Genomic DNA, 18,963 nt, shown 5'->3' with positions numbered 1-18,963 from the left:
CGGGCTGCACGCCCCGGACACCAGTGACCATCGGCTGACCGACGGGCACAGTCCCCCCGCTGTCCGCACCCGCTGCCAGCCCGGGCTGCACGCCCCGGACACCAGTGACCATCGGCTGACCGACGGGCACAGTCCCCCCGCTGTCCGCACCCGCTGCCAGCCCGGGCTGCACGCCCCGGACACCAGTGACCATCGGCTGACCGACGGGCACAGTCCCCCCGCTGTCCGCACCCGCTGCCAGCCCGGGCTGCACGCCCCGGACACCAGTGACCATCGGCTGACCGACGGGCACAGTCCCCCCGCTGTCCGCACCCGCTGCCAGCCCGGGCTGCACGCCCCGGACACCAGTGACCATCGGCTGACCGACGGGCACAGTCCCCCCGCTGTCCGCACCCGCTGCCAGCCCGGGCTGCACGCTCCGGACACCAGTGACCATCGGCTGACCAATGGGCACTGTCCACACCAATTGGTCCATCTCCCCATGTCAGCCTCCCACTGCCTCTGCTGTACGAGTCTGCACCACCCTCACACACTGGCTCAGTTTGGCCACTGCTCAGACTTGGAGTTCTGATTGTTGTTCACAAATACCCCAACACCTCTACAACTTGCTCCTTCCGATGTCATTGGCTGTGAACGCCTCCTCTACGAACACCAGTCTCTCACTACTTTTCATTCCTGCTTTGAGATATTTTAAAACCGACCCTGACGATGTTCCTGCCCGTCCCGCTCAGCTTCCCCCCCCCCCCCCCCCACCAACACCACAACTCAGTGTCACAGTCCAGTGGTGTCCCAGTGAAGAGCCCTGGGCTTTCTCGCTCTCCCAGCACCACCTCCAGCCTGGCGGTAAGAGCCATGGTATGTTTATCCCCCCACTGCCACCATTCCTTGCCCAGGGAAGGCACCAGTGGCACCTTCACCATCAGGAGACGGGGACAGCCCAGTGTCGGGGAACAGGAGGCGAATGTCCACGTCAAGCTGGACCCAGGAGGACAGTGGTGGCAGTTCCAGAGAGCGAGTGACGTGGGCAGGGGAGAGTGCTACCCCGGGGGTCCTGGGGACACAAACCCAACAGCATTACTTTCAAACAAAAGCAAGATTTTGTTTTACTGAAATAATTTTATTTTGTATTAACAAAAATCACTGAAACAACTTACTATAGTTTAACACTTTGAATTGAAGTCACTCCAGGGAAAAGGCAGGACCCTGAGCTCAACAAGCAGCTTCTGGGTGGTGGTTACCACTGCAATGTGGAACCACAGCAGCCAGCTCACACAGCAAGATCCCACACACAGCCATGAGATAAAATGCACAGTTTTTGGTGTTAATGTTAATACCTTCTCTTCAAAATCACAGCACAGAATCTTTTGTACCCTCAGAGCAGAACTTTTTAAAGCTCCCCAGGGTGGCACTTGTGCAGTACTGGACTGTGGTGCCCATGAAGCTGGAGTCACTGAGTTACTGCAGGCACCACTGATGCCTTGTTCACTGACCATTGGTCATAACGGGAGAAAGGCCCCTGCAACAGGCCCTCATTCCCGGCTCCTGAGATGTGGTCCATTCTATGTAGAAAACAAATCACCCAGATCAGCTCCCTGACAGAGCATCTGCTGTGGCTCAGGGAAACCATCCCTACCTCAGTCCATTGTGGGCTCAAACCAGGTTCCAGATGGGCACCAAACCCAGGCTGACAGTGCAGTGAGGGAGTGCTGCACAGTTGGAGGTACAGCCTTTGCCTTTTCAGAATGCAGACCATTATCCACCCCTCAACTGAACAGATCTGTTCACTTTCATGGTGCTGTTTGTAGGATCTTGCTGTGTGCCAGCTTCTTACCTGCCAATGGTGACTGTACAGAGGTACTTCACTGGTTATAAAGGGCTTCAGAATGACCCAAGGCTGTGAACGGCACGTGCAGATACAGACGGGAGAGAGGGGGTTACTGACAACACGGCTCCTTCAGCACAAGGGACGGGGTCGAGCAGCCACACATTTCACATGCAAGAGTAGAGTGTGCATTCGTGTGACCCTCAGCTCCTGAAGTTCACAGCTCAATGCTGCCGGCACAGCCACAGTTAGCAGGTACCCACTGCTTCCTCACCCCACGCCTTTAACAGCCTTGACTACGTTTTTCAGCCAGCTGACAGTGAATGGGATCAGAGTCCACCCCAGCTCCCTCCTCATCCTCCACAGCCACCTGAAGGCACATTCCAGGTCAGAGTGTCTGGTTAGAGACTCTAAGAGCAGCAAGACTGGCGGAACAGCCCAGCCACACACAGTCAGGTGAGCTGGTGAGAGTCTCAAGGTGGTCATTAGGCAAGAGAGGATGCTAATGATTCCTGGAAGGCTCAGAGTTAGAGTTCTACACAGGGAAACAGGGTCAGGTCAAGAGCCAACCAAATCCCAATAGCTTTCCTTTAAAGTTATTAGTGCAATTACTCGCAAACCTTTCAGCCAAGAGAGATGAATATTTGGCAACACTAAACATTTTGTCACAAGTGAGAGAAGGGAGTCAAAACAATAATATTCGCTGCTTGTTCCGATGTAAATGAATCAAAGAGAGTTAAAGTCTCAGCTCACCCTGCAACCCTACCACCTTCAGGAGAGAAAAACATCACATCCTCCAATTCACAGGAGATCAGGTAGTATGCAAGTGGTTGAAATGCCAAAAGAAGTTACTTTAAAACTCCAAAAAAGTGCAGTTAGAGATCTAGCATCAATCTGTTTCAACAGCTCCTGCAAACCCTTCTAACTTAAAACCCCAATTCCCTCCTGAAGGCATTGGCTGCGTAACCTCTCCTCAAGCAATCAATCTTCGGGACAGAGCAGCACAGCGGCTGCTCTGGGTGGCCACATCGTCACCACCCTGGAGAGGGTTTAGGGAACAGGCATCCCCTCCACTTTCCCAGTCCTCATCCCTCTGTTGGAGACAAAACTGGAGCAGTCCACCGTGCACAACTTAGTGCACACTTCCCTTCCCATCTGGGCCAACAGAAGAGCCACTCTCTCCCACAGAGCTGCTAGGAAGCCGTGCAGGATGCAGTCAGCATTCCAGAGCTATTTTAACCCATTACAACTTTAAATTGAAAAGCAGGCAACTGAGAGGCCTCAACAACAATCAATATTAAATCAGGTTATTTTGACAGTGCTCAGTGGAATGTGCTTCAATTGCTATTTCAGCACTACCAACCTCCACTGTATGGGACACTGTTACTCCCACTGATAAATACCTGTCCATAAATGTCAATTCCCATTCTGGACACTTTAGTGTAAGCGATTATTTTGATCCAGTTCTCAGATTCCGGAATCCCGGATCTTTGAGTTACTACCTCTGCAAGGTATGGTGCTCCTGATATTTGCGAAGCACGATCTGCATCAGGTCAAAGGTAGTGAAGCTGGTGCCCACAGCAATGGGGCCCTTTATCCAGTTCATGCTAAGGCCCTTGTACAGGCCACCAATTAGACCACCTTCCTTCACGATCTGGATCATGGTTTCCACAATGCTGCTGTACTTGTGGCTCTTCACTCCTGCCGTCTGCATCCGTCGCCGCACGACATCCAGTGGGTAGGAGGCTGACTGACCTATCAGCCCAGCGCAGGCTCCGAAGACCAGTCGCTCATGGGGGTATGGGTGCAGTCTGTCCGTGTACTCTGAAAGTGCGACAAACATGCACAAACTGGGTTAGTGCTGCGAGAGCAGAACAACTTCTTTAGTCAGCAAAGGTTAGATCACTAGGCCAGTGGAACCTTTAAGAACATAAGAAATCAAAGGGCAGGACACTTGGCTCCACCATTCAATAAGATCGTGGCTGCTTTTACCTCCATACTTCCCTGAACTAACCCCATCTCTCTCGATTTCCAAAAATCTTAATACCCAAAAATCTCTGGAATGTACACTTGCTGACAATCATTCAGCATGGAAACAGGCCATTTGGCCCAACTTGTCCACACCAAACAGTGGGCAGCCTTCCATATTAATCCCATTGCCCCGGCACTTGGTCCATAGCTGTCTATGCCTAAACTATTCAAGTGCTCATCCAGACACTCTTTAAATGCCGCCAGTGGCCCAGCTACCACGACTCTCTCAGGCCGTGTTCCAGGTACTCACCACTCTCTGGGTGAAGAAGGTCCCCCTCTGAATCTCTTCTCGCCCACCCCCTCCCCTTACCTAATGTCCTCTAGCTTTTATCCACCTCTGATATGGGGAAACATTTCCTGCAGTCCACTGTCTACACCTGTCATAATTTTATAAACCTCAGTCATGTCCCCTCTTAACCTCCTAAGCTCCAGGGAGAACAGACCCAGCCTCTCCTCATAACTAAACTGCTCCATCCCAGGAAACCTCCTGATGAATCCCCTCTGTGCTCTCTCCAACACTATCCCATCCTCCCTACAGTGTGGAGACCAGAACTGCACACAGTACTCCAGCTGAGGTCTGACCAAGGTTTGATAAAGTTGGAGCATAACCTCCCTACATCTGTACTCAAGGCCCCGGCCAGTGAAGGCCAGTATCACATATGCCTTCCTGACCACATTGTCTACCTGTGTTCCCACCTTCAAGGATCTACAGACTTGTACTCAGAGGTTCCCTGCCCCTCACTACTCCCTCGGACCCGACCATTTACAGTGTATGTTCTGGCCTCATCTGTGCTATCATGAAATATTTACTGAAGCATCTGCCACTGGTTATTTTCCACCGTACCTTATAATCTAACTTCCCAACTCGCCCCTCCTACTTACCGCTTTACGAGTATGTTTTTGGTTTCAGTTTGTCGCTCTCAAACTGAACGTGGAATTCTATCGTACTTTGCTCAGTCTTGCCCAGCAGATCAGTTGCTATGAAATTACAACTTATTCCTCAGTACACACAACCACATCTAAAGTAGCCTGTACCCTAACTGGATTCACAGCATTTGTTCTGGTAAACAAGTTTTTTTTTTAAAATACAAGTTGCCATCCATGGGATATGGATGTCATTGGCTGTTCCAGGACCCACTATCCATCACTATTGGCTCGTGAACCAAGGAGTCACCAGCCATTCCATGCACAGTCAGGAGTTAACCACAGTGGATGCCAAGAACCACAGACAGACCAGACTGGGCAAGGATGGTGGATTTCTGCTGAGGGTGATCAATCAACCGGAGAGCTTGACTGTCGCTATTATTGATCCCAATTTTCATTCTGTTTTTGTTTAAATTGACTAAACTTAACTTGTATTGGGATTTGAGCACATTTCCAGTGCTCTGCATTACAAGTCCAGTAACACCAAGCTCTGACAGCCCATAGTCCCCAAGGATCTAGTAAATCTGTACAAAATTAGGAGTGTTTTGATGGGAAGAAGCTGTTCCCAGTGGCATGAAGCTCAGTAAGATGCAGATTGAAGCCATGGTGCTATTCTCTGCACCGAGCTGCTGTGATCTGGGGTGTGCTGTGAAAAGACAGAGCAAACAGATTCAACATGAACTGTCGAAAGGAAATTGTTTACTTTAAGGGAAAAGTTTGAAGGGCTGTGGCCAAAGAGGTGAAGTGGAATCAATTGGAGAGCTCTTTCAATGAGCTAGTATCAGCACAGTGGACCAAATGGACATCCTGTGCTGCATCATGTTATAATGCCGCAAGTTCCTGTTAATGGGGACAAATTCTTCCAAACCCAAGCTCCACGACCACCTGCTCAACCCGAGCACTGAACTCGGAGCCTTGCCAAAGCACACAGTGCCACTGGCTGCTGCCATACCTGCATGGAGTTTCTTGCACGTTTCATAAGTGAAGAAGCTGAGCCCAGAATAAGGAATTACTCCAAGGATTGTGGGAGAAAATCCACTGTACAACGTCTTCACTCCTTCTTCTCGTGATATCCGGATGAAAACATGCAAAATATTACCGTACCTGTTGGTACAAGTCGCAGACAAAGTCAGAGCAGGAAGCCATTGTACAACGCATCACGAAAGAATGACAATGAAGAACTGTTAATCAAAGGCAGTTCAAAAGATATTGGCAAAACAAAAACAGAGGTGGGGTGCAGAAATATATTTCTACAAGCTGTAATCTGGAAAACACTGCATGAAAGAGCAGAGGTAGATTCAATAAGAACTTTCAAGAGAGAATAGAATAATACTAAACATGAAAGCACTCAGAGGGCTGTAGGAAAAGGGCAGGAGTACATTTAATTTAATTACTTTACCAAGGAACTGGCAGAAAGAAACTGTCTCTTTCAGTGCTGTGTATAACCCATTGGTTGACTGAATAATACTACCAGCTACATACACACACCCAGTGCACCCTGCACACAATTTTTGGTGAGTGTGACGATTACCGCACTGGACAGCAAAGAAAGCGAAGTAGCGGCAGAGAGCTGTAGGAAGGGCGTTCTCGGCTGTGGGGACACTGAATGCTCGACCACAATAGTGGAGCCACAAGGGACAAGGATTGGGAGGGGCAGAGATCCAAGGGTCAGAAGGCAGATTAAGATCACAGAGATAGGGAGGGGGCAGCCCAGGAAGGAACCTGACAAAGAGAATGAGAAGTGTTCATCCAGTCATTGCAGGTCTCGTTTAGTCCCATGAACAGAGGGCGTTGTGAGGGAGGCTTGGTGCATGGTGGCAGAGTTCCGGATGAGCTCAAGTCTGCAATGGTATGAGGGCTTCTGGGGTGCTCGGATTACATACTCACATTTCCTTGGGGGTTATAGCCATTCGTGCCCGCACTAGATCCAGTGGGTAGGTCAGTGTGGTGGCAGTAATACCTGCCATTGCACCAGCCAGCAGCCGTGGTAGGGGAGGGAGCGGCCTGGCAGAGAGAAATTAAAGGAAGCTCAACAGCGTTCTGTCACAACCGAGGGTCACTTAATCCTTAAAACAGGGGGGACCGACACAACATTTAGCTTCACAACTGGCATTCATTCCATAGATGACCAACAGACAGAACTAAGCAGCTCAGGAAAGTAATCGTAAACGCTTGGACAAACTGAGCTGACAGTTCACAGTAATTCACGTTCAGTGTGTGACGGATAACCCAGGAGGTGCAACTTCACAGTTACTAAGGGAAGATTTGTATCGAGGGGCAGCCAATGGATTTACGTTTTCCTTTCCAGGTCAACCTGGGCTCCGTACCTCGCACAGAAATCCAAGTCCATCATACTGTACAACTCAGCCTCTAAAAAGGTGTGTGTGCATCCTCTCCCACCTTCGTCCTTACCACCTGTCCCAACCTCATCTGTTCAGTGAGTGGAATAAGTGGGCAATACAACTCTGATACAGCTCACTTAACTGTGGACCTGTGGCCATCGGCTCCAGTGAGAACTGCCTGTGTTCATCCATTCCTTGCAGAGATTCACTGTAAATCCAGAGTTACTGAGTGCAGGTGCCACATCTGTCACTCCAGCCCATCACTAGACTCCCAGTCTCACTGGAACCCTCAACATTACACCAGGGAACCTGCACCACTGACCCTACACAGTCACAATGGGTATGTGTTTGAAAACTATATGCATATGTGAATTACACCCCAAGCAAAGTAGGTATTTTTAAAAAAAATTTTACTGCAGTATAAGTATTCCTTACTTTGTAAACATTTGATACGTTTCTCATTGCAACTTTCATAGTGTCAGATAAAGAAAGCACCACAGGCTCTGACAATAGTCAAAGCTCCACCATAGGTTTACCTTAGTCATGGAGGCACAGCACAGAAAGAGGCCCTTTGGCCCATTGAGACCAAACCCACCACCCATTTTAGACCAAATCTACATTAACCCCAATTCTTTTTATTCCCCCAATTTGCCCCAGATTCAACCACTCACTGACAATGACCGATTAACCTACTGACCCACAGGTCTTTGGGATGTAGGGGAAAAAAAAGAGCACCGGGGAAACCCACATGGTCACAGGGAGAACGTGCAAGCTCCACACAGACAGCACTGCAGGGCAGAACTGAGCCTGGGTCTCTGGTACTGAGGAAGAGGCTGTACCAACTGCACCACTGACACCTTCTGTCAAGGAATGACAAGACCTTCTGGGGGCAAGCCGTTTGCACTACATTAGGGTCTCCTCTTTACTGGGACCTTGCCCCTCAACTATTCGGTGCAGAAGGACAGCAGATCATCACTGTATCTGGCCTAGGACTGGTGGGCATGCAGGAACTTCCGGGTTTACTACAAGCTGACTCATTCCTTTCAACACAACTAACCTTCCAAAATTGGTGGTCAGCTGTGCTACAATAACAAAGGGATCTTACCCAACACAATCCCTCTCCTAATCCCTTCACCTCCCTCCCACTCCTCCCTCAATGAGCAGCAGGACAAGTGTGCGATGCTGCTGCCCCGTAGCCTGCTTGCAACCTAGACTTTGTTTATGGAAATAGCACTGTGCATTTCTGGGAAACAGCGAATCTTTCCTTAGGTATCTGTTTAAAACTAATGCTATCCGGTTCATTTCTCTAAAAGTACTCAGCAACTTAAACACACACACACACACACACACACACAGAGCAAATCCGCCACATTCTGCAAGGACAAATGATAATGTCACAGAGGGGGTGGTTTCAAGGATAGTCCCATTCCTGAACACAAACTAATACTCCAAATCAAAGGAAATTTTGCACTGTTAGAGCTTCTGTCCTTTGAATAAAAACTGTGCTGCTGTATGCCTCCAAGGGAAAGGTAAAACTGTACTGGAGAGGAAGTTGTGTGGAAGGAAGGCATCTAATGAACTGGAGTTACCACCCGTGATATGGACTCTACCCCACTCTTAAACGTGCACTCGAGATTCTGCAAAATATTACTTTAGTCACAAACTACAAGTGTCTGGTGTCACTGATGGAGGCTACATCTCACACAGCTCTGAGTGTGCACCAGGAATCCACACTTACGTGACTACGTAGGATGCTGAGGTTTGAGAGAAAGTTTGAGAGTTTGGATGAAGAATCACGTTGCTCCCCACTGTCACCAAGTGGCCAAGGCCAGTACTGCACTACAACCATTGATGCAGCAATTTTATAGCTGAACACAAAGCAGACCCAAAACCAATGAAGGACGATTTATAGATGGGAACGTTCAGCCCATGTACGATATAAACATCAGTGTTCAACACCCCTAGAAAGTATGCACCACCTTGCTTTAAGCACCGAGAAATTTGTCCGTTCTCTCACCGACCATCCAACAGTGTCTCAGTGCTAGAGGGGACGTGCACTTCAATAGCTTCCCAAATTCAGACTTCTGCAGCTTTTACCCTCTCCCTCCATGTTACTCGGACACAGTGAAGTTGAGGGGAATTAATTTTCACGTTGGTGGGGGAGGCCAGCACGGAAAGCTCATGGTGGCACTCACCATGGGCTCCAGTGGCTTTGGCACACTTGATTCAGTAGCAAGTCATCCAAGAGGAACCACTAAGCAAAGTAACCTCAGGGAAGACCATCTGAATGCCTTCCGCCATTAACCCAGACAGGAGCACACAATGGGGAAAGGGCACGGAAGGGGAGGTAAATGGCAGCTGAATCCAGGAGCAGGTGTGGGCAAGATGGGACAACCCATCTCCAGGTGAGGATCTCTCAGTGATGGCCCAGCCCCCGTGTACTGACCTGCCATGGGTTCCGTAGTAGGCTCCCAGAATGTGTTTGAATTGTTCGTGAGAGCAGAACTGAAGTGCAGCATAAGGGACAATGCGGACCATGGTGGCCGAGTTCCCTCGCCACAGGCTGAAGAAGCCTTCCTTCCGGTAGGTTTTGTAAATCAGCTTCACAACTTCCTACGGCAAACAGCAAGAAGAACTATTACTCTCCAATATGCAGGAAAAGGGAGGGTGGGGTGGGGTTCAGTCAGTGGGGGGGGGGGGGGTGTCAGTAGTTAGCTGGTTGAGGAACAGGTGGTTCAGTGGGAGGTGTGGGGAGGGAAGACGGTGCCAGGTAGGTGGTCAGTCACAGGAGAACAGCAGGTGGCTGTCTGCAGAGGGATGGGAAAAGGAACTGTTATATTTACCAAGCTAGAAGAGTGGCAGAGTTCAGAAGAGACACTGCAAAAGCACAAAGCTGACCAAAGGGTGGGTCCAGGTAGGGTGGGTCAGGGGCTGCACAGACAACAGAAGTAGCCAGCAAGAGAGATAGGTGGGGTGCCAGGGAAGGAGAGCAGCCAATGTGCATAGAACAAAACTCCATGGACAGCAAGAATACACCAGCAGTTGTTCCTGTTCTCCTGCTGCTGCAGGAATGTGGAGCTTTGGCCGTTGCCCAGCGTCAATAAATATAAACAAAGTGCCTTTGGCTGTGGCCCATGAGGTCCTACTGAAGTGCAGACTCCACTGTAATGTAGGAAACCAGCTGAATATGAAACTCTGGAAAACCCTCCCCTCCTCACTCCAACCCCTTTCACTCCTTGAAGCTTACTTTTGATTTGTTTTCAAAAGAACTGCTTCAAAGCTGCTCTCTCATTAACTCTGTAGTTTGATGCAGCCTCACCAGCCCACAAGCTCTCAGCATTTCGACTCCACTTCCTGCATCACTGGCAGTTGTGATTCATTGCTAAGATGCTGCTTTAACTTGCGTCATTACAGGAGGTTGCCACTTGGCCCATCGTATCCGTGTTGGCTCCTGGCAGAGCAATCCCAGCAGTCTCATTCCCCCTCCTGTTTTTCCAATCTCTCTTACTCCCCCGACTCTTTAGCCATTAACTTGGTGTAGGTTATGGTCAATTATCCTACCAATACAGTACTGGGATCTGGAGGAAACCAGAGCCAATGGTCAAGGGGAGAACACGCAGAATGGGCAGAGACAGCATCAGAGATCAGAATCAAACCTGGGTCACTGGAGCTGTGAGGTAGCAGCACTAAATGCTGTGCCACCATGTTGCCAACCAAGCCCTGAAATTTCCTTCTTAAACCTTTTTACCTCGCCCTTCACAGCACTCCATAAACCTCCCTCTCCAATGACATCTGCTCCAATGTCTCAAGTGGCTAAGTATCCAATTTTGCTTGATAATGTTCCTGGGAAAGTCCTTGAGCCATTTTATGTTAAAAGGGCTACAAGAACAGAAACAGTTTTGCTACGACACATTGGTATTGGGCCATTGGTCACAAATCAGTTCTAACTTTGAAACAATTTCCCCAGGCGGTTGATAACATGTTATGCACTAGGTACACACAGTGGGGCTCACTGTACAGAATCTGAACCTCAGCAGTTGCTCTGACAAAGGGTTTTCAAATAAAATGCTAACTCAGCTCTCCTTCCATAATGCAACCTTACCTGCTGAGCACTTTCAGCATTTTCTGTTTTATTTCAGATTTCCAACATCTGCAATCTGACTTCCCTTCCCCAGCAGCTGTTCTCAAACTCCGTACCCTGTCTCTGGCACTCACTCATCCTGCCCATTACTCCCACACCTCGATCACTAGTGATATTGGCACTTAAAATCTCCCTCCTCAGTGGCATGGTTTACAAAGCCAGATGAAACTCTGGCACAGCAGTTCTTTGAAGGATGGGTGGCAGATTCCTAATGCTCAGTGTGTCTGACACCGTTGGGGCTGATGTGCTAGAACCCCACTCATTTGCCAAGGATTTGTGACTGAAAATTTTTATTTCACTTAATGCTTGTTTAATTTGTGTTTTAGTCAATTAAGTCATTTTTAAGTGTTTAAGCAGCAGAGACATTGAGCCAGTAAAATTCCTTTGACATCAGTGAGGTGTGAAAAGCAATCAGGGTGGATCCTCAGGTTCCGCCAGCTCACAGCCCCTCCACCTCACGCAACCTCAAGGGCCTGTGTGCTGCAGCAGGAAAGTGCAGCCACAGGAGTAGTGCGGACACCTGCTGCACCAAAGGAAGCCATTTACCCCACTTGCCTGTGTCTGCAATTTTGAAAGAGGTGTCCAATTAGTCCCAATCACTCACCTCTCCACTCAACCCAATTAATATTTCTTCAAAAACAACTTTATCCAGGAAGGTTCTATGAGGGAATGAAAACTTTTGAGATGAGAGGGACTAACTAGAGGCTTAGAGATCTGCTGAGTGCACAGGGTGTGACTGAGGTAAAGACAGAAAATCTCCATGAGAACCAGGGGAAAGATACACAAACAGAAATAGCTTGGGACACAGCAGGGGAATGCTTGTGCTGCACTGCAGCGGGCATGGAGTTTGCAAAATTTTTATCCAGGTATTACAGTCAGCAACTGAGTGGCTAAATATTTAAACTCAATTCTTCCATATGCTGTGCCTTGCTGCTTAACACGAACACTGATGACACCTGATTGACCTGAAACTCCTTTAACATTTGCTTTGCATCTTAAGATGCAATTTCAAGACGATGTCCTGATCGTCTAAGCAGCCAGTATTTCATAAAGGCAACAGGTTCTAAATCCAGGACCATAACATCAAAATTAAAGAATCCAATCAGGAATTCAGGAGAAATGCTTTACCAACTTGTGACAACCACAAAACAAAGGGTTGGTCATTCAGGATAGAGATGAGAAGAAATGTCTTCACCTAGAGGATTAGTGAATGTTTTAATTCACTACTGGAGAGGGCTGTGGAGGTTCCATCCATAAGTAAATGCAAAACAATTGCTTTGTAAGTTTCTTAGAAGGTTAAGGAGATTCGGCATGGCATCAAAGACTCCGATAAACTTCTACAGATGTACAGTGGAAAGCATTCTGACCGGTTGCATCACGGCCTGGTGTGGGAATCTCCAATGCACAGGATCGCAAGAGGCTACAGTGTGGTGGACTCAACCAATTTCATCACAGGTACAGCTCTCCCCACCATAGAGGACATCTACAAGAGGCGATGTCTCAAAAAGGTGGTGGCATCCACCATCTGGGCCCCTGCTATCCGGGCCGTGCCCTCTTCTCATTGCTGCCATCAGGCAGGAGGTACAGGAGCCTGAAGACCCACACCTCAAGGTTCAACAACAGCTTCTTCCCCACTGCCATCAGGTTCTTGAACCAACCAGGAAAACCTTGACTCTACCTCGGACTGTGTTTCTTGTGTCGTATTTATTTTGTTGTTTATTTTGAACATGCAAGTTATGTATAATTTACATTAAGTTTGTTAACTTGTGTTTGTCCTCACCTTCTAACATACTGTGATGCTGCTGCAAAAAGCTCATTTTCATGGCACTTACACACAAAGCCTATGACATGAACTTGAATTTGTCGATATTTAGGGAACCAAGGGAAATGGAGTTGGTGCAGGAAAACATGGCACTGAGGTAAACGACCCCCATCCTATTACTGCAACCTTTGGGTTACCAATGATGGATTCTGGCCACTTATCCACTTCTGCTTGTCGCATGATTGCTTTCGCTACATTAATGGCTAAGAGATCCATTCTATTTAACTGGAAGGACCCTGTACCCCCTGCCACATTTCAATGGTTTTCTCAAACTATAACATGTTTAAACTTAAAAAAAATTAGGAGTGGTACTGTTGATCCTTTGCTTAAATCTGAGGAAGTTTGGAGCCCATTTATTCAGTATTTCCATATGATATGAGCTGACCTTTCTTGAATTCCTTTCAATAACCTTTGAATATAGAGGAGCGGAGCTGACGACATAATAATGTTTTCTTTAACCGAAGAAATATCAGTCCAGTTTTTTGTTTTGAAGTGTTTGGTTTGCTTTTGTTTGTTATTATACTTTTTTTTTGATTTGGGGGTTCTCTTTTCATATAATCAAACTTCTTTTCAATTTCTTTTTTGTAACAAGCTCACTTAGCAAGAGCGCGGGAGGTCCAGATTATATATATACTCACAAGGAGTAAAATATATAAACTGTCATTATCGTTATCCCAATCTCTCCGCACCGTGTGTATAATTATTGTTATGTACATTAATTTGACTTTGAAATTCAATAAAAAGATTGAAAAAGAAAGCAAGAAAAGACCAACCCTCATCTTACTGACTGGTCAAGCAGCTGCAAGGGGCCAAATGGTCTACTGCTTACATCTCTTATATCATTGAGACTCAATGTCAACTTCCATCTGGATTTTGTGCCCTTGGGATCCGTTAATTATAAGCACCAAAATATTCATACAGTGGCATGAGATGGGTGTGGGCAATGGTAGATCGGGGAGCTTCATTAAAAGGATTGACAGTGAATAGGCAAAGACTAGCATTTCAGGAACAAACAGGAGCTGCAACAATTATATGTTCCTTTCTGAAACGAAAAAGAAAAGTGACCCAACCATAACCTACAAGAGTTAAGCTTAGTGTTAGATCCGAAGAACATAGAACACTACAGCACAGTACAGGCCCTTCGGCCCACAATGTTGTGCCAACGTTTTATTCTGCTCTAAGATCTATCTAACCCTTCCCTCCCACATAACCCTCCATTTTTTCTAGGGTCCTGACCCAAAACGTTGACCGCCTGCTTTTCTCCATGGATGCTGCCTGCCCTGCTGAGTTCCTCCAGCATCATCGTGTTTTTCATCTGGATTCCAGCATCTGCAGGCCTTTGTTTCTCTTGGTACGACCACATTTGGAGTGGTGTGTGGAGTTTTGGTCACCTTATCCAAGGATAATCTGATATGTAGATAGTCCAACCTGGGAAGGGGCCGTACTAGACCTTATACTGGGAAATGTCTGGCCAAGTGATCAAAGTTTCAGCAGTGAAGCATTTTAGGAACAGTGACCATAATTCCATAAGTTTTAAGATAGTTGTGGATGAAGACAAAACTGGTCCTCAGGTCCAAGTGCTAAACTGGGGGAAGGCCAATTTCAACAGTATTAGGCAGGAAGGCAAATTGGGGATGGCTGTTTGAGGGTAAATCCACATTTGATGTGTGGAAATCTTTTAAAGGCCAGCTGGTTAGAGTTGAGGACCAGCATGTTCCTGTGAGAATGGAAGGATGGTGAGGTTTGGAGAGCTTGGATGAAAAAGGAAGCATATGCAAGGTTTAGGAGTAAAAAAACAAACTGCTGGAAGAACTCAGCGGGTCAAGCAGCAACCATGGAGACAAAGAGATCTTTGCATCAGAATCAAGGTTTAGAAAGCAGACATCAGACAAGGCCCTTGAGGAATATAAAGGAAGCAGGAAAGAACTTAAATGAGAAATTCGGAGGACTAAAAGGGGCTGTGAAATGTTATTGACATGTAGAATCAAAAAGACCCCCAAGGCATTTTTAAATGTATACTAGGGGCAAAAGGGTAGCTAAGGAAAGGCTAGGTCCACTCAAGGTTGGGGGAACACTGAGGAAAACAAGGAAGGAGATTGCAGGCGGCTTGACAAGAGATCTTTGTGTCCTCTTTAGCCACAGGCGAGATGCAAGCAGACTGGAGAATAGCCAAGAGACACAAGAGACTGCAGGTGCTGGAATCTGGAGCAAAAGATAAACTGCTAGAAGAGCTCAGCAGATCAAGCGGCATCTGTGGAGGCTAAGGGATCGTTAACATTTCGGGTCGAGACACTGCATCAGAACAATAGCCAATGTTGTTCCTCTGTTTAAGAAGGGCAACAGGGACAAACCAGGAAATTATAGGCCAGTGAGCCTGACCACAGTAGTAGGGAAATTATTGGAAAAAATTCTCAAGGACAGGATTTACTCACATTTGGAAAAACATGGACTTATTTGGGATAGTCAACATGGCTTTGTGTGGGGGAGGTTGTGTCTCACAAATTTGATAGAATTTTAAGGAAGTGTCAAAGATGATTGATGAGGGAAGGGCAGTGGATGTTGTCTACATGGACTTTAGTAAAGCATTTGACAAAATCCCTCGTGGTAGGTTGGTCCAGAAGATCAAGTCACATGGGAGCCACAATGAGTTGGTAGAAGAGAGGGTAGGGATAGAGGGTTGTTTTCCTGACTGGAGGTCTGTGACCAGTGGTGTTCTGCCAGGATCAGTGCTGGGACCCTTGTTGTTTGAAATATATTTTAATGATTTGGATGAAAATGTAGGTGGTCTGAGCAGCAAGTTTTCAGACAACATGAAAACCGATGGAGTTGTGGATAGCAAGGAAGGTAGTCAAAGGATATCGATCAGCTGGATAGTTGAGTGGAGAAATGGCAGGACGAGTCTAATCCTGATAAGTGTGAGGTGTTGCACTTTGGGAAGTCAAATGCAAGACAAAAGTATACAGTAAATAGCAGGACCCCTAGGAGCATTGATGTACAAAGGGATCTTGGGGTGTCCATTGCTCCCTGAAAGTGGAAGCAGATAGGGCGATAATGATGGCGTATGGTGTGCTTGCCTTCATCGGTCAGGGCACTGAGTAAAGTCAGGAAGTCATGTTGTAGCTGTACCAAACCTTGGTTAAGCCACATTTGGAGCAATGTGTGCAGTTCTGGTCACCCTGTTACAGGAAGGCTGCAAAGGCTTTGGAGAGGGTGCAGAAGAGGTTCACCGAGATGTTGCCTGGGTTGGAGAGTATGAGCTACATGGAGAGGTTGGAGATATTTTGATTATCTTCTGTGGAGCATCAGAGGCTGAGGGGTGACTTGACAGAGTATATAAAATTATGAGAGGCATAGGGGAGGCAAATGATAGGAGGAGATAAAGTTTCTTTCCCCAGGATGGAAATGTCAAATACTAGGAGGGAATAGGTTTTGGGGGCAGGAGGAGTTTGAAAGAGATTTGCGAGGCCTTTTTTTTAAAAAGAGAAGTGAGTGGTAAGTGCCTGAAATGCACTGCCAGGGGAGGTGGTGGAATAGAAATGGAAGCAACATTTAAGGGGTATTCAGACAGACACATGAACAGACAGGGAATAGAGGGATACAGACCCTGTGCAGGCAGATGGGATTTAATGTAAATTGGCGTCGTGGCTGGCCCAGACATGGTGGGCCGAAGGGCCTGCTCCTGTACTGTCCTATGTTCTTGGGATATACTCATTATTGAGTGCAAAGCTTCACTGGGGACAGTGGGACAGTTGCACACAGAAACTGGACTGACTAGTCCAGCATTTACTGAAAAAGAGGTCACACTGAAACATACAAAATTCTGAGAGGGCCGGACAGACTGGTTTACAAGGAGGATACTTCACCTGGCTGGAGGGTCCAGAATGAGGCATCAAAATCCCAGGACATTTGGAATGAGTGGAGGAGCAGTTACTTTATTCAGAGGGTGGTGAACCTGTGGAATTCTCTCTTACAGAGGGCAAGTCAGTGACCACATTTGTGTCTAGGAAACTATCTCCTCAAAAGGCATCAAAAGGTATGGGGAAGAGGGCCAGAGTATGGTAGTGAGACAGAGGATCAGCAGTAAGAAATGGGAACATTTGGCCTCTTTTACCCGTTCCACCATCTGACAAGATCATGGTTGATCCAGCTTCCCTCATGCCCACTTTCCTGGTCTCTGTCCATTACTCGACTGCAACTTGCAACATCCCATTCACATCTCCATCGAAAATTTAAAATCCCCACACCTTTACAAATCCTTCCACATTGTCATTCCTCACCAACTACCTCCGCGATACCTGCATTCTCCAGTTCTAGTCTCTCAAGTGCCCCCATGTTTAATTGTTCCACCAATGGCAGTCATGTCTTCAGTTACCTGGGCATGAAGCACTGGAATTTCCTCCTGCTGTCTGCATTTAAGTCACCCTTAAAAGCCAATGCTTGACTAAGATTTTAGTCACCTGCCCCAAAGTCTCCTGATGTGGACTGATTTTTATTTGATTAAAAAGGTGTTAATAAAGACATTAGTTGTTAGCACTCCTTCCCTGTACTTTTCCCCCTCAAGATTTAAATAATTCCTTTGTAAAAGTTGCACTGAATTTGCTTCCAGAAGCTTTCAAACCATGCCTTCCACATCGTAACTATTTGTTCTTCAAAGACATTCCTGACCATCTCTCTTTCTGCCAATTATAGTAAATATGTGCCCCCTTCCATTTCTTCTCATTTACCCTCACTAAAACAGATTATAATTTTGAATGCACCGAACCTTCCTCAATCTTCTGGGCTATTAAGTAGAACAATCACAGCTCACTAGCCTCTGCACAGTACTGAAACCTCTCATTGCTCAGTCTTTTCAAGCATTTCTGCAAACACTACACACCCTTATCAACCTTCCTAAAATGGAGCCCACAATGGGACAATTCTCCAACCAAGGGAAAACCCATGATTTATAAAAGTTTGAAATAAAGACAGAAAATGAGAGAAATACTCAGCAAGTCAGATCACATTTGTGAGAAGAGAAACAGACACTTCAGGTTTCTCTTCTCACAGCCACTGCCCGACCCGCTGAGAATTTCCAGTATTTCCTGGAATAAAAACAGAAAATGAGAGAAATACTCAGCAAGTCAGATCACATTTGTGAGAAGAGAAACAGACATTTCAGGTTTCTCTTCCCACAGCCACTGCCCGACCCGCTGAGAATTTCCAGTATTTTCTGGTTTTATTTCAGATTTCCAGCATCTACAGTTCCCCACCCCCCCAACCCATTTATGAAAAGTTTATTGTTCTATTCATTATTAGCTTCATGTATACCACCAGCTATCTATCCTGGGGTTGCATCATTTTGCAAACAAATTGTAATCAGAGTCAGACAGCACAGAAACAGGCTCTACAGCCAACCAAGACCATGCAGACCAGACAAGTCCCCATCTAGACTAATCCCATTTCCTACCACTTGGCCTTCTATATACTATAGAGCTATATATTACTTAAATATTGTGGGAGTACCTGCCTTCACCAACCCCTCAGGAGCAACCAGCCCAGGCTTCACCCACCCTTTGGATGAAAAAAACCTTCCTCAAATGCCCTCTAAAATTCCTATCCCTTACCTTAAACCCATGCACTCTGGTCTGAGTGAGAATCTGCAGAGGTGTCCATCTACCCTATCTGTGCTCTCATCATATTGTATACCTCATTCACATTCATTGTATTACACTGAGAGATATGCCTTATAAAATGACAAGGAGTGGCCTTGCTGAAGTCGAGTGGAGAACAGTTGCTCCAGGACAGATTCGACAGTCGATGAGGGGTCTACAGAAACCAACAGAAAACTGGTTTTTTCACGTTTTTAAAGCAAGACTTTGCACATAACAAAATGTACATGGAA

General features: G+C 46.9%; 1 protein-coding gene across 2 annotated transcripts in view; it reads right to left on the bottom strand.

The window, feature by feature from the left end:
• Nucleotides 1-1,102: 1,102 nt before the first annotated feature.
• slc25a42 (solute carrier family 25 member 42) overlaps nucleotides 1,103-18,963 on the bottom strand; it is a 43,869-nt gene continuing 26,008 nt past the window's right edge. For both annotated transcript variants that reach the window (XM_052038172.1, XM_052038173.1), the window contains 4 exons: nucleotides 9,566-9,732; nucleotides 6,665-6,781; nucleotides 5,730-5,881; nucleotides 1,103-3,646 (listed from right to left, as the gene is read on the bottom strand). In XM_052038172.1, coding sequence (XP_051894132.1) covers nucleotides 3,321-3,646; nucleotides 5,730-5,881; nucleotides 6,665-6,781; nucleotides 9,566-9,732 — 762 coding nt within the window. In that variant the 3' untranslated portion in view covers nucleotides 1,103-3,320. The remainder of the gene's footprint in view (nucleotides 3,647-5,729; nucleotides 5,882-6,664; nucleotides 6,782-9,565; nucleotides 9,733-18,963) is intronic.

The sequence above is a fragment of the Pristis pectinata genome, chromosome 24, assembly GCF_009764475.1.
Source record: "Pristis pectinata isolate sPriPec2 chromosome 24, sPriPec2.1.pri, whole genome shotgun sequence".
Taxonomy (NCBI): domain Eukaryota; kingdom Metazoa; phylum Chordata; class Chondrichthyes; order Rhinopristiformes; family Pristidae; genus Pristis; species Pristis pectinata.
The sequence above is the reverse complement of the archived record's forward strand: the minus strand, read 5'-3'. Positions and strand labels throughout refer to the sequence as shown.